Source organism: Oncorhynchus tshawytscha, linkage group LG05 (genome assembly GCF_018296145.1).
Source record: "Oncorhynchus tshawytscha isolate Ot180627B linkage group LG05, Otsh_v2.0, whole genome shotgun sequence".
NCBI classification, from domain to species: domain Eukaryota; kingdom Metazoa; phylum Chordata; class Actinopteri; order Salmoniformes; family Salmonidae; genus Oncorhynchus; species Oncorhynchus tshawytscha.
Window position 1 is genome coordinate 39,106,430 of NC_056433.1, and position 16,032 is coordinate 39,122,461.

At 46.1% G+C, this 16,032-nt stretch overlaps 1 protein-coding gene across 1 annotated transcript in view; it reads left to right on the forward strand.

Moving 5' to 3' along the window:
* The window catches only part of adgb (androglobin), a 108,753-nt gene that overhangs the window by 54,956 nt on the left and 37,765 nt on the right, over positions 1–16,032 (forward strand). Inside the window, exons 19-23 of the mRNA XM_024400322.2 lie at positions 5,232–5,367; positions 6,579–6,693; positions 7,368–7,535; positions 10,677–10,821; positions 10,902–11,027. Coding sequence (XP_024256090.1) covers positions 5,232–5,367; positions 6,579–6,693; positions 7,368–7,535; positions 10,677–10,821; positions 10,902–11,027 — 690 coding nt within the window. The remainder of the gene's footprint in view (positions 1–5,231; positions 5,368–6,578; positions 6,694–7,367; positions 7,536–10,676; positions 10,822–10,901; positions 11,028–16,032) is intronic.

Here is a 16,032-nt window from a genome sequence, read left to right on the forward strand (position 1 = left end):
GCTAGAGAGCATTGGATGATCCAGAAGAAGATTGGGAGAATGTCATATGGTCAGATGAAACCAAAATATAACTTTGGTAAAAACCCAACTCGTCGTGTTTGGAGGACAAAGAATGCTGAGTTGCATCCAAAGAACACCATACCTACTGTGAAGCATGGGGGTGGAAACATCATGCTTTGGGGCTGTTTTTCTGCAAAGGGTCCAGGACGACTGATCCGTGTAAAGGAAAGAATGAATGGGGCCATGTATCGTGAGATTTTGAGTGAAAACCTCCTTCCATCAACAAGGGCATTGAAGATGAAACGTTGCTGGGTCTTTCAGCATGACAATGATCCCAAACATACCGCCCGGGCAACGAAGGTGTGGCTTCGTAAGAAGCATTTCAAGGTCCTGGAGTGGCCTAGCCAGTCTCCAGATCTCAACCCCATAGAAAATCTTTGGAGGGAGTTGAAAGTCCGTGTTGCCCAGCAACAGCCCCAAAACATCACTGCTCTAGAGGAGATCTGCATGGAGGAATGGGCCAAAATACCAGCAACAGCGTGTGAAAACCTTGTGAAGACTTACAGAAAACGTTTGACCTCTGTCATTGCCAACAAAGGGTATATAACAAAGTATTGAGAAACTTTTGTTATTGACCAAATACTTATTTTCCACGATAATTTGCAAATTAAATTCATTAAAAATCCTACAATGTGATTTTCTGGATTTTTTTTCTCATTTTGTCTGTCATAGTTTAAGTGTACCAATGATGAAGATTACAGGCTTCTCTCATCTTTTTAAGTGGGAGAACTTGCACAATTGATGGCTGACAAAATACTTTTTTGCCATCAGGAGCTGTGGAGACGTGTGTGTGTGTGTGTGTGTATATATACAGTGCCTTGCGAAAGTATTCGGCCCCCTTGAACTTTGCGACCTTTTGCCACATTTCAGGCTTCAAACATAAAGATATAAAACTGTATTTTTTTGTGAAGAATCAACAACAAGTGGGACACAATCATGAAGTAGAACGACATTTCTTGGATATTTCAAACTTTTTTAACAAATCAAAAACTGAAAAATTGGGCGTGCAAAATTATTCAGCCCCCTTAAGTTAATACTTTGTAGCGCCACCTTTTGCTGCGATTACAGCTGTAAGTCGCTTGGGGTATGTCTCTATCAGTTTTGCACATCGAGAGACTGACATTTTTTCCCATTCCTCCTTGCAAAACAGCTCAAGCTCAGTGAGGTTGGATGGAGAGCATTTGTGAACAGCAGTTTTCAGTTCTTTCCACAGATTCTCGATTGGATTCAGGTCTGGACTTTGACTTGGCCATTCTAACACCTGGATATGTTTATTTTTGAACCTTTCCATTGTAGATTTTGCTTTATGTTTTGGATCATTGTCTTGTTGGAAGACAAATCTCCATCCCAGTCTCAGGTCTTTTGCAGACTCCATCAGGTTTTCTTCCAGAATGGTCCTGTATTTGGCTCCATCCATCTTCCCATCAATTTTAACCATCTTCCCTGTCCCTGCTGAAGAAAAGCAGGCCCAAACCATGATGCTGCCACCACCATGTTTGACAGTGGGGATGGTGTGTTCAGGGTGATGAGCTGTGTTGCTTTTACGCCAAACATAACGTTTTGCATTGTTGCCAAAAAGTTCAATTTTGGTTTCATCTGACCAGAGCACCTTCTTCCACATGTTTGGTGTGTCTCCCAGGTGGCTTGTGGCAAACTTTAAACGACACTTTTTATGGATATCTTTAAGAAATTGCTTTCTTCTTGCCACTCTTCCATAAAGGCCAGATTTGTGCAATATACGACTGATTGTTGTCCAATGGACAGAGTCTCCCTCCTCAGCTGTAGATCTCTGCAGTTCATCCAGAGTGATCATGGGCCTCTTGGCTGCATCTCTGATCAGTCTTCTCCTTGTATGAGCTGAAAGTTTAGAGGGACGGCCAGGTCTTGGTAGATTTGCAGTGGTCTGATACTCCTTCCATTTCAATATTATCGCTTGCACAGTGCTCCTTGGGATGTTTAAAGCTTGGGAAATCTTTTTGTATCCAAATCCGGCTTTAAACTTCTTCACAACAGTATCTCGGACCTGCCTGGTGTGTTCCTTGTTCTTCATGATGCTCTCTGCGCTTTTAACGGACCTCTGAGACTATCACAGTGCAGGTGCATTTATACGGAGACTTGATTACACACAGGTGGATTGTATTTATCATCATTAGTCATTTAGGTCAACATTGGATCATTCAGAGATCCTCACTGAACTTCTGGAGAGAGTTTGCTGCACTGAAAGTAAAGGGGCTGAATAATTTTGCACGCCCAATTTTTCAGTTTTTGATTTGTTAAAAAAGTTTGAAATATCCAATAAATGTCGTTCCACTTCATGATTGTGTCCCACTTGTTGATTCTTCACAAAAAATACAGTTTTATATCTTTATGTTTGAAGCCTGAAATGTGGCAAAAGGTCGCAAAGTTCAAGGGGGCCGAATACTTTCGCAAGGCACTGTGTATATATATATATATATACTGCTCAAAAAAATAAAGGGAACACTAAAATAACACATCCTAGATCTGAATTAATGAAATATTCTTATTAAATACTTTTTTCTTTACATAGTTGAATGTGCTGACAACAAAATCACACAAAAATGATCAATGGAAATCAAATTTATCAACCCATGGAGGTCTGGATTTGGAGTCACACTCAAAATTAAAGTTTAAAACCACACTACAGGCTGATCCAACTTTGATGTAATGTCCTTAAAACAAGTCAAAATGAGGCTCAGTAGTGTGTGTGGCTTCCACGTGCCTGTATGACCTCCCTACAATGCCTGGGCATGCTCCTGATGAGGTGGCGGATGGTCTCCTGAGGGATCTCCTCCCAGACCTGGGCTAAAGCATCCGCCAACTCCTGGACAGTCTGTGGTGCAACGTGGCATTGGTGGATGGAGCAAGACATGATGTCCCAGATGTGCTCAATTGGATTCAGGTCTGGGGAACGGGCGGGCCAGTCCCTAGTATCAATGCCTTCCTCTTGCAGGAACTGCTGACACACTCCAGCCACATGAGGTCTAGTATTGTCTTGCATTAGGAGGAACCCAAGGCCAACCGCACCAGCATATGGTCTCACAAGGGGTCTGAGTATCTCATCTCGGTACCTAATGGCAGTCAGGCTATCTCTGGCGAGCACATGGAGGGCTGTGCGGCCCCCCAAAGAAATGCCACCCCACACCATGACTGACCCACCGCCAAACCGGTCATGCTGGAGGATGTTGCAGGCAGCAGAACATTCTCCACGGCGTCTCCAGACTCTGTCACGTCTGTCACATGTGTTCAGTGTGAACCTGCTTTCATCTGTGAAGAGCACAGGGCGCCAGTGGCGAATTTGCCAATCTTGGTGTTCTCTGGCTGTAAGCACAACACCCACCTGTGGACGTCGGGCCCTCATCCCACCCTCATGGAGTCTGTTTCTGACCGTTTGAGCAGACACATGCACATTTGTGGCCTGCTGAAGGTCATTTTTCAGGGCTCTGGCAGTGCTCCTCCTGCTCCTCCTTGCACAAAGGCGGAGGTAGCGGTCCTGCTGCTGGGTTGTTGCCCTCCTACGGCCTCCTCCACGTCTCCTGATGTACTGGCCTGTCTCCTGGTAGCGCTTCCATGCTCTGGACAAACCTTCTTGCCACAGCTCGCATTGATGTGCCCTCCTGGATGAGCTGCACTACCTGAGCCACTTGTGTGGGTTGTAGACTCCGTCTCATGCTACCACTAGAGTGAAAGCACCGCCAACATTCAAAAGTGACCAAAACATCAGCCAGGTAGCATAGGAACTGAGAAGTGGTCTGTGGTCACCACCTTCAGAACCACTTTTTTATTGGGGGTGTCTTGCTAATTGCCTATAATTTCCACCTGTTGTCTATTCCATTTGCACAACAGCATGTGCAATTTATTGTCAATCAGTGTTGCTTCCTAAGTGGACAGTTTGATTTCACAGAAGTGTGATTGACTTGGAGTTACATTGTGTTGTTTAAGTGTTCCCTTTATTTTTTTGAGCAGTGTGTATCCACAAAAGTATGTGGACACCCTTTCAAATGAGTGGATTCAGCTTTTTCAGCAACACCCATTGCTGACAGGTGTATAAAATTGAACACACAGCCATGCAATCTCCATAGACAAACATTGGCAGTAAAAATGGCCTTGCTGAAGAGCTCAATTACTTTTAACGTGGCACTGTCATACGATGCCACCTTTCCAAGGTCAGTTTGTCAAATTTCAGTTTGTCCCAGTCAACTGTAAGTGCTGTTATTGTGAAGTGGAAATGTCTAGGAGCAACAACGGCTCAACCTCGAAGTGGTAGGCCACACAAGCTCACAGAATGGGACCGCCAAGAGCTGTAGTGCGTAGCTCTTAATAATCTTCTGTCCTCAGTTCTAACACTCACTACCGAGTTCCAAACTGCCTCAGGAAGAAACATCAGCACAGGAACTGTTCTTCGGGAGCCTAAGATCACCATGCGCAATGCCAAGCGTCAGCTGGAGTGGTGTAAAGCTCGCCGAGCAGTGGAAACGGGTTCTCTGGCGTGATGAATCACACTTCACCCTGTAGCAGTCCGACGGACTAATCTGGGTTTGGCGGATGCAATGAGAACACTACAATGCCTGCCCGAATGTATAGTGCCAACTGTAACGTTTGGTGGTGGAGGAATAATGGTCCGGGGCTGTTTTTCATGTTTTGGCCTAGGCCCCGTTGTTGCAGTGAAGGGAAATCTAGACGATTTTTGTGCTTCTAACTTTGTGGCAACAGTGTGGGGAATGCCCTTTCCTGTTTCAGCATGAGAATGCCCCTGTGCACAAAGAAATGGCTTTTCGAGATCGGAGAGAAAGAACTTGACTGGCCTTCACAGAGCCCTGACCTCAACCCCATCAAACACCTTTGGGATGAATTGGAACGCCGACTGCGAGACAGGCCCAACATCGGTGCCCGACCTCCCTAATGCTCTTGTGGAAGGAAGTCCCCGCAGCAATGTTCCAATGGGTAGTGGAAAGCCTTCCCAGAAGAGTGGAGGCTGTTATAGCAGCAAAGGGGGGGGCAACTACATTTTAATGCCCATGATTTTGGAATGAGATGTTCGACAAGCAGGTGTCCACATAATTTTGGTCATGTAGTGTACCATTATAACCCATCAACAGCACTTGTGTGCCTTTGTGTTCGGCCATCTGTTTATATCTTCTGTCTTCTTGTAGAGAAGGAGAGTCCTGTGGGCAGGTCTGGAGTTCTCATAGCAGAGCCCTACTCCTGGAAGAGTCTGCTGCGTCAGCTCCCTGTCCTCCACATCCAGACCACTTCCTGCAAGGCTGCCCTGCTGGTCCTCCCCCCTGGGTAAGACCTGGCTCAACCTGGCCTGACCACCCTCACCACCAGCCATACATATACAAGCTGTTGTTGGCACCAGACATTTCATGACACTCTGAAGCAGTACCATGGTGCCCATGTTCCAAAGTTGGCCATCATCAGGGTGCATAAAAGCCTCAGCACACCCTCTTGATGTTTGGATGTTGAACTTTTGCCCTTATGAGACCAATATTTTACATGGTTTTATTGATGAAAATAACCCAACGTAACCTTTACACTATTAACTTCACTGCTGATTTTCAAAGCTACAGCTGAAACCTCACACCATCGATATATCTTTTACAGTTAGATCTGACGCTCTGAGAAAAAAACTTGCCCTAGTCTCTATTAATGGCTTCTGGTTGGCCTAGAAGCAGGGGGCCTAGTTTCTGGGGTCAGGCGGAGGGACGCGGAGCTACAATTACCACTGTGCCGTGGTGTAAACGTAACACTTAGCGCACCACTCGTCCCTGAGTGTTTGAAGTGGGGGGGGGGCTGTTTCCGCCAAATGATAATGAACTCAATCTCAACCTCACTCTTCTTTGCGCTCTCTCTTTTCAATCCTTTTCTATCTCTCAATCTGTCCCTCGGTCTCTGTTTCACACATGCAATCAATTTACAGTATCTCTCCCTCTTTTATATTTCTCTCACTTCATTTTCTCTCAACCACTTCCCTCTCCTCCCTCTATCCATTATTCTATTCTCTTGAACCCAACACCAATCAGGTCTGTTGTCATTGATTATGTTTGGCTGTGATGGCTGTATTATGCCATGCTTATGGGATGGAGGAGTCTGTCAGGCTGGCAGTGTTCTAGCAGGGCTGTGAGCTGCTGTGGGCTCACGGTGCATTAGCACGTCTGCTCTATGAGTGGACCACACTTGACCCAGGCAGCCAGGAAGACATTACTGCTGGACAGAGACATGGCTTTGTAATTTGGTCTGAGGGGAAGGGAGTATTAACCTACTGTATATGGAAATGAGTCTGTAGAGCTGACTAGGCCTTGGTGCAGTAGCTCTAAGCGGACTGGCACTATCATTGGGTTTTTATCAATCCAGTTTCATGGTTTGTTATTTGGTGAGGGGTTGGTTTCACATAATTTTAGGGATAATCTGATCCCTCTCTCTTTCCTCTCACTCACCCCCTCTCTATCCCTCTATTCTCTACTCTCACCCTCACCCCCTCTCCTCCCCTGCCCTAGGCGTCATGTCCTGTGCATCCACACGAGGGCGCCTCTGGGCTACCACGTCCACCTGTACAGCATGGCACCCTTCGTTTTCGGAGACGAGGAGACCGTCATGCCTCACCTTGACAAGGTAAGTTAGAGGACACCACCATCACCATGGAAACGCCAGCAGACAGCCATTCCGTAATAGCTGCTTGGTTTCTCCTCACCTTCTGTTTATATGCCCATTCAGGCTTGGGGATACCTCCTCATCCTCCTCTTATTACCTCTCCTCTCACTCTCGGATACGCGTCTGATGTTAAGGATAATATCCCTTCTGCACTCAGGCCACAGTGGGTCAGAGGTCTCTCTCTGTCTCTCTCTGTCTCTCTCTGTCTCTCTCTGTCTCTCTCTGTCTCTCTCTGTCTCTCTCTGTCTCTCTCTGTCTCTGTCTGTCTCTGTCTGTCTGTGTCTATCACGGAAAGCTGATGCTGGTCACAATACACCAACAGCTGGAGGAGCAGGTGAGGAGAAGAGGGGAGGAGAGGCAGGCAGTGTACTGTGGCTGCTCAGGCTACAGGGACTTTCTCTTATAAAGCCAAGACTGTGAACATGTTGGCTTATTCATGCCATATGCAGACTCAAGCAGCTGGAAAATGACTAGTCAGGCAGTATTTGCACAAGAAGTGTGTTTGATAACTCTTTTCTCCATGGTGAATAAGCAGACGGAATGGACAGAACCAAGGAGCATTTTCTCTGACGGTTCACTTTCACCTCACGTGTCCTTACCCCCACCCCCTCTTCTCCTCTCCTCCCCACCTCCAGGAGAGTGTGCGTTTTTGTGAGCAGGCCCTGTCTATTCTGAGGCCACTGGGCAGAGTGGTCAGCTCCTTCTCAGATGAGCTGGAGCTCCCAGCAGCCACCAGGGCTCTGGGGGACGCCCACTGTCCCGCTCAGCTCAGCACTGTCGGAGGGCTCCGAGACCACCAGAGGGTAGGACACACACACACACTGGACACACACTGACACACTCGACACTAACACTAGACACACTCGACACTAACACTGGACCACACACACACTGACACTGGACACACACACACACACACACACACCGACACTAACACTGGACACACACACACACGCACTGTATACAAGCACACACACACACACACACACACACATACAGGGCTGGACTACCACATTTGGGGCCCTGGGCACCTGCCTCCAAAGGGGGTTTTAGGTAAATAGCTAACTTCCTGCAGTTTTTACAGATTTTGCCATGGGGCAGAGAAAATGTGCAGTTTTATAATGCTTTTCTACACATTTTATCATGAGAGAGACATTTTCTATTTTAAAGTTAATGTTAAAGCTATTCAACACATTTTGCCATTGCTTTCCTGGCAACACCACGGTTGTAGGCCTGATAACCAAAAACAACAAGTCAGCCTATAGGGGGGAGGTAAGTGAACTTGCATTGTGCCAGGATAACAACCTCTTCCTCAACATCACCAAAACAAAGGAGTTGATTGTTGACTTCAGGAAGCAGAGGAGTTAACATGCCCCGATCCACATCAACGGGACTGCAGTAGAGCGAGTCAGCAGTTTTAAGTTCCTCCTCGTCCAACAAAAACAACAACACCACCACTCTTGACGAGGGCACAAGAGTGTCTATACTTCCTAAGACGGGTGAAACAATTCTGCATACCGCCCCAGGTCCTCTCCAAATACTACCACTACACCATCAAGAGAGTCCTAACCAGTTACATCACATCCTGTTACGGGAATTGCTCCGTCCACAACCGCAAAGCCCTCCAGCGGATGGTGAAGATGGCCCAGTACATCACTGGGACTGTGCTCCCACCCATCCAGGTCATCTACTCGAAACGGTGCCTGCAGCATCATCAAGGACCCCACATAACCCAGGCATGAGCTGTTCACTCTGTTACGGTCGGTCAGACGATATCGGAGCATGATGTCTGACACCAACAGGCTCAGAAATTGTTTCTATCTACAAGCCATCAGACTGCTGAACACTTGAACTGGACTGACCACCTGCTCTGATTTTCCGCACCTTACCCACACAGACACACAATATATTGAGCCATTGACTTTGTTCGTATTATTATCTGAGAAGAAACCTACGAGTAAGTATTTCATTGGAAGGTGTATACCATCTGTATCCTGAAAATACGACCAATATAACTTTTTTATTTTTTTACATTTTATTTCACCTTTATTTAAACCAGGTAGGTAACTGCGACCTAGCCAAGATAAAGCAAAGCAGTGCGACACAAACAACAACACAGAGTTACACATGGAATAAACAAATGTATAGTCAGTAACACAATAGAAAAAGTCTATATACAGTGTGTGCAAATGGCGTAAGGAGGTAAGGCAATAAATAGGCCATAGTAATGAAGTAATTACAATTTAGCAAATTAACACTGGAGTGATAGATGTGCAGATGATGATGTTGAAATAGAAATACTGGTGTGCAAAAGTGCAAAAAAAAGTCAATAAAAACAATATGGGGATGAGGTAGGTAGTTGGATGGGATATATACAGATGGGCTGTGTACAGCTGCAGCGATCAGTAAGCTGCTCAGATAGCTGATGCCTAAAGTTAGTGAGGGAGATGTAAGTCTCCAACTTCAGCGATTTTTGCAATTTGTTCCAGTCATTGGCAGCAGAGAACTGGAAGGAGAGGCGGCCAAAGGAGGTGTTGGCTCTGGGGATGATCAGTGAGATGTACCTGCTGGAGCGCGTGCTACGGGTGGGTGTTGTTATGGTGACCAGTGAGCTGAGATAAGGCAGAGCTTTACCTAGCAAAGACTTATAGATGACCTGGAGCCAGTAGGTCTGGCGACGAATATGTGTAGCGAGGGCCAGCCGACAAGAGCATACAGGTCACAGTGGTGGGTAGTATATGGGGCTTTGGTGACAAAACGGATGGCACTGTGATAGACTGCATCCAAGTTGCTGAATGGAGTGTTGGAGGCTTTTTTGTAAATGACATCGCCAAAGTCGAGGATCGGTAGGATAGTCAGTTTTATGAGGGTATGTTTGGCAGCGTGAGTGAAGGAGGCTTTGTTTGCGAAATAGGAAGCCGATTCTAGGTTTAATTTTGGATTGGAGATGCTTGATGTGAGTCTAGAAGGAGAGTTTACATCCTCACCAGACACCTAGGTATTTGTAGTTGTCCATATATTCTAGGTCAGAACCGTCCAGAGTAGTGATGCTAGTCGTATGGGCGGGAGCGGGCAGCGATTGGTTGAAGAGCATGCATTTCGTTTTACTAGAATTTAAGAGCAGTTGGAGGTCACGGAAGGAGTGTTGTATTGCATTGAAGCTCGTTTGGAGGTTTGTTAACACAGTGTCCAAAGAAGGGCCAGATGTATAGAGAATGACGTCGTCTGCATAGAGGTGGATCAAGAAATCACCAGCAGCAAGAGCGACATCGTTGATATATACAGAGAAAAGAGTCTGCCCGATAATTTAACCCTAGAGACTGCCAGAGGTCCGGACAACAGGCCCTTCGATTTGACACACTGAACTCTATCTGAGAAGTAGTTGGTAAACCAGGCGAGGCAGTCATTTGAGAAACCAAGGCTGTTGAGTCTGCCGATAAGAATACAGTGATTGACGGAGTTGAAAGCTTTGACCAGGTCGATGAAGACGGCTGCACAGTACTGTCTTTTATTGATGGTGGTTATGATATCGTTTAGGACCTTGAGCGTGGCTGAGGTGCACCCGTGACCAACTCTGTAACCAGATTGCACAGCGGAGAAGATACGGTGGGATTCAAAATGGTCAGTGATCTGTTTGTTACCTTGGCTTTCAAAGTTAGGGCAGGATGGATATAGGTCTGTAATAGTTTGGGTCTCGAGTGTCACCCCCTTTGAAGAGGGGGATGACGGCGGCAGTTTTCCAATATTTAGGAATCTCGGACGATACGAAAGAGAACTTGAAACTTCATATGCTCTCTGGGGTCAGGGACCCTGAGGGAATGTGCCCTGAGTGTTCGGTCAGTAAGCCGGCCCTACACACAACCACGCACACACACATGCACACTCTCTCTCTCTCTCTCTCTCTCTTGGTGCACGCACTGACCTCCCCACTCCTGTCTGTGCAGGTGTTTAATGAAGCAGTGTATCACATGATCTGCATTGCTCTGGACAGGAAGCTGTCAGCAGAGGAGCTGTTTGCTGTCCAGGCCCTTACCAACGACCCCTCGCTCTCCACCAGCGAGACAAGGGGACCGTCCCTCACAGGTTCAGGTGTGTGTGGAGTGTTTTTTTTCTCTGCAAGAATGTAAGTGTATGTGTAACTATTGCGTGTATCATTGTGTGTTGTACAGATTGTGAGGCACCAGAGGGTTGGGGCAGCAGGAAGCCCACCGAGCAGGAAATCCAGGCAGTCAGGATCCTCCAGGCCGGCTTCAAGGGACATCTAGTCCGCGAGATCCTCAATTCTACTAAACCAGGTAATAATGGGTTAATGGTGTCCTCATCCTCAACGCTAGTAAACCAGGTAATAATGGGTTAATGCTATCCTCATCCTCAATGCTAGTAAACCAGGTAATAATGGGTTAATGCTGTCCTCATCTTGAATGCTACTAAACCAGGTAATAATGGGTTAATGCTGTCCTCATCCTCAATGCTACTAAAACAGGTAATAATGGGTTAATGCTGTCCTACTCCTCAATGCTACTAAACCAGGTAATAATGGGTTAATGCTATCCTCATCCTCAATGCTAGTAAACCAGGTAATAATGGGTTAATGCTGTCCTCATCTTGAATGCTACTAAACCAGGTAATAATGGGTTAATGCTGTCCTCATCCTCAATGCTACTAAAACAGGTAATAATGGGTTAATGCTGTCCTACTCCTCAATGCTACTAAACCAGGTAATAATGGGTTAATGCTGTCCTCATCCTCAATGCTACTAAACCAGGTAATAATGGGTTAATGCTGTCCTCATCCTCAATGCTAGTAAACCAAGTAATAATGGGTTAATGCTGTCCTCATCTTGAACGCTACTAAACCAGGTAATAATGGGTTAATGCTATCCTCATCCTCAATGCTACTAAACCAGGTAATAATGGGTTAATGCTGTCCTACTCCTCAATGCTACTAAACCAGGTAATAATGGGTTAATGCTGTCCTCATCTTGAACGCTACTAAACCAGGTAATAATGGTTTAATGCTGTCCTCATCCTCAATGCTACTGAACCAGGTAATAATGGGTTAATGTTGTCCTCATCCTCAATGCTACTAAACCAGGTAATAATGGGTTAATGCTGTCCTCATCCTCAATGCTACTAAACCAGGTAATAATGGGTTAAATCTGTCCTCATCAAAATCAAATAACATTTATTTATATAGCCCTTCTTACATCAGCTGATGTCACAAAGTGCTGTACAGAAACCCAGCCTAAAACCCCAAACAGCAAGCAATGCAGGTGTAGAAGCACGGTGGCTAGGAAAAACTCTAGAAAAGGCCAAAACCTAGGAAGAAACCTAGAGAGGAACCAGGCTATGAGGGGTGGCCTCTTCTGGCTGTGCCGGGTAGAGATTATAACAGAACATGGCCAAGATGTTAAAATGTTCATAAATGACCAGCATGGTCAAATAATACCGTTAATACCGTCCTCACCCTCAATGTTGCTAAACCAGGTAATAATGGGTTAATACTGTCCTCACCCTCAATGTTGCTAAACCAGGTAATAATGGGTTAATACTGTCCTCACCCTCAATGTTGCTAAACCAGGTAATAATGGGTTAATACTGTCCTCACCCTCAATGTTGCTAAACCAGGTAATAATGGGTTAATACTGTCCTCACCCTCAATGTTGCTAAACCAGGTAATAATGGGTTAATACTGTCCTCACCCTCAATGTTGCTAAACCAGGTAAAAATGGGTTAATACGGCCTCACACTCACAATCAAACTTCTCAATGTTATTCAATTAAATTTTCCAATGACCTCAGGGACAATTTTACAAGGTACAATCAGAGCACAATTAGATACATTCTTTGCTATAGATAGATCTGCTCATTGAGTTGAAGAGAGGAAGAATGGATTCTCATTTAGAAAGAGAGGGATGTTATCCAGACCTTTTAATTGGTTTGTAACAGTTTGACTGTTGCTTGTCTAATGACTGAAAGATTAAATAAAGGCATCAAATCAAATCAAATCAAATTTTATTTGTCACATACACATGGTTAGCAGATGTTAATGCGAGTGTAGCGAAATGCTTGTGCTTCTAGTTCCGACAATGCAGTAATAACGAACAAGTAATCTAACTAACAATTCCAAAAAAAACTACTGTCTTATACACAGTGTAAGGGGATAAAGAATATGTACATAAGGATATATGAATGAGTGATGGTACAGAGCAGCATAGGCAAGATACAGTAGATGATATCGAGTACAGTATATACATATGAGATAAGTATGTAAACCAAGTGGCATAGTTAAAGTGGCTAGTGATACATGTATTACATAAGGATGCAGTCGATGATATAGAGTACAGTATCAACGTATGCATATGAGATGAATAATGTAGGGTAAGTAACATTATATAAGGTAGCATTGTTTAAAGTGGCTAGTGATATATTTACATCATTTCCCATCAATTCCCATGATTAAAGTGGCTGGAGTAGAGTCAGTGTCATTGACAGTGGGTTGGCAGTAGCCACTCAATGTTAGTGGTGGCTGTTTAACAGTCTGATGGCCTTGAGATAGAAGCTGTTTTTCAGTCTCTCGGTCCCAGCTTTGATGCACCTGTACTGACCTCGCCTTCTGGATGACAGCGGGGTGAACAGGCAGTGGCTCGGGTGGTTGATGTCCTTGATGATCTTTATGGCCTTCCTGTAGCATCGGGTGGTGTAGGTGTCCTGGAGGGCAGGTAGTTTGCCCCCGGTGATGCGTTGTGCAGACCTCACTACCCTCTGGAGAGCCTTACGGTTGAGGGCGGTGCAGTTGCCGTACCAGGCGGTGATACAGCCCGCCAGGATGCTCTCGATTGTGCATCTGTAGAAGTTTGTGAGTGCTTTTGGTGACAAGCCGAATTTCTTCAGCCTCCTGAGGTTGAAGAGGCGCTGCTGCGCCTTCCTCACGATGCTGTCTGTGTGAGTGGACCAGTTCAGGTTTGTCTGTGATGTGTATGCCGAGGAACTTAAAACTTGCTACCCTCTCCACTACTGTTCCATCGATGTGGATGGGGGTGTTCCCTCTGCTGTTTCCTGAAGTCCACAATCATCTCCTTAGTTTTGTTGACGTTGAGTGTGAGGTTATTTTCCTGACACCACACTCCGAGGGCCCTCACCTCCTCCCTATAGGCCGTCTCGTCGTTGTTGGTAATCAAGCCTACCACTGTTGTGTCGTCCGCAAACTTGATGATTGAGTTGGAGGCGTGCATGGCCACGCAGTCGTGGGTGAACAGGGAGTACAGGAGAGGGCTCAGAACGCACCCTTGTGGGGCCCCAGTGTTGAGAATCAGCGGGGAGGAGATGTTGTTGCCTACCCTCACCACCTGGGGCGGCCCGTCAGGAAGTCCAGTACCCAGTTGCACAGGGCGGGGGTCGAGACCCAGGGTCTCGAGCTTGATGACGAGCTTGGAGGGTACTATGGTGTTGAATGCCGAGCTGTAGTCGATGAACAGCATTCTCACATAGGTATTCCTCTTGTCCAGATGGGTTAGGGCAGTGTGCAGTGTGGTTGAGATTGCATCGTCTGTGGACCTATTTGGGCGGTAAGCAAATTGGAGTGGGTCAAGGGTGTCAGGTAGGGTGGAGGTGATATGGTCCTTGACTAGTCTCTCAAAGCACTTCATGATGACGGATGTGAGTGCTACGGGGCGGTAGTCGTTTAGCCTGTTTATTATTATAGCCTGGCATGTGATTGTTTGTAAGAGCGATGTTGATCTGGCAGTTTGTATCTTTGCCAGATAAACATCTCTACCCTCATTGCTCTCTCCCCCTCTCTCTTTTTCTGTTTCGCCTTCGCCGTATCTGCGGTGTAAAGGTCTCTCTGGCTGTTCCAGCTCACTCCCTCTGCTTCTGGCCGATCACCCCTCCCTCCTCTCCTGGCAGCCCTGCCCACTCCTACACTGCCACAGGGCTCAGGCTGGCATTGCCTTTCTCCCTCTCTCTCCGTTCCTCTCTTATTTTATTTTTCTCTGTTTCTCCGTATCTGTCAAAAAAACAAAAACATTATTTGTCACATGCACCGAATATAACAGGAGTTGACTTTACCGTGAAGTGCTTTCTTATGAGCCCTTTCTCAACAATGTAGAGTTAGAAATTAAGAAAATTAGCCAATAAAAATAGTAACAATAAATACCAATAACTAGTCTATATACAAGGAGTACCGGTGCCGAGTCAGTGTGCTGGGGGGTACGAGGAATCTGAGGTAATATGTACATGTAGGTAGGGGTAAAACTGACATAGCAATCAGTATAGATAATAAACAGACTAGCAGCAGCTTCTGTTGAGAGTGTGAAAGTGTGTGTGTGTGACGTCAATATGTGTGTGTGTTTTGTGTGTGTGTGAGCGTATATGTAGTGTGTGTGTGTTGGAGTGTCAGTGTAAGTGAGTGTGTGTGTGTGTGAGTCAAATAAATGTGCATAGAGTCAGTGTAAGAGAGACAGTGGAAAAGAGGGTAAAGTTAATAGTCTGGGTAGCTATTTGATGAACTGTTCAGTAATCATATGGCTTGGGGGTATGAAGTTGTTTAGGTGTCTTTTGGCCCCAGGTTGGCGCTCCGGTACCGCTTGCCGTGCCGTAGCAGAGTGAACAGTCTATAGCTTTGGTGGCTAGGGTCTTTGACAATTTACAGGCCCTTCCTCTAACACCGCCTGGTATAGAGGACCTGGATGGCAGGGAGCTCGGCTCCAGTGATGTACTGTGTCATCTCCACCGCCCTCTGTAGCGCCTTGTAATCAAGGGCGGTGCAGTTGCCATACCAAACAGTGATGCAGCCAGTCAAGATGCTCTCAATGGTGCAGCTGTATAACTTTTTCAGTGCCATTCCAAATCTTGTCAGCCTCCTTCACAACTGTGCTGGTGTGAGAGAAACATATTAAGTCAAGGAACTTGAAGCTGTCAACCCGCTCCACTATATCCTTGTCAATGTGGATGGGATATCCTCGCTCCTCTGTTTCCTGTAGTCCACGATCAGCTCCTTTGTCTTGCTGACTTTGAGGCAGAGGTTGTTGTCCTGGCACTGCACTGCCAGGTCTCTGACCTCATCCCTGTAGGCTGTCTCATCGTCGTCGGTGATCAGGCCTACCACCACTGTGTAGTCGGCAAACTAGAGGAATGTGTTAAAGTGATGCATAGCCATACAGTCTTGGGTGAACAGGGAGTACAGAAGGGGACTAAACACACACCCCTGAGGAGCCGCAGTGTTGAGGGTCAGCGTGGCAGATATGTTGTTACCTACCCTTATCACCTGGGGGCGGCCCTTCAGGAAGTCCAGGATCCAG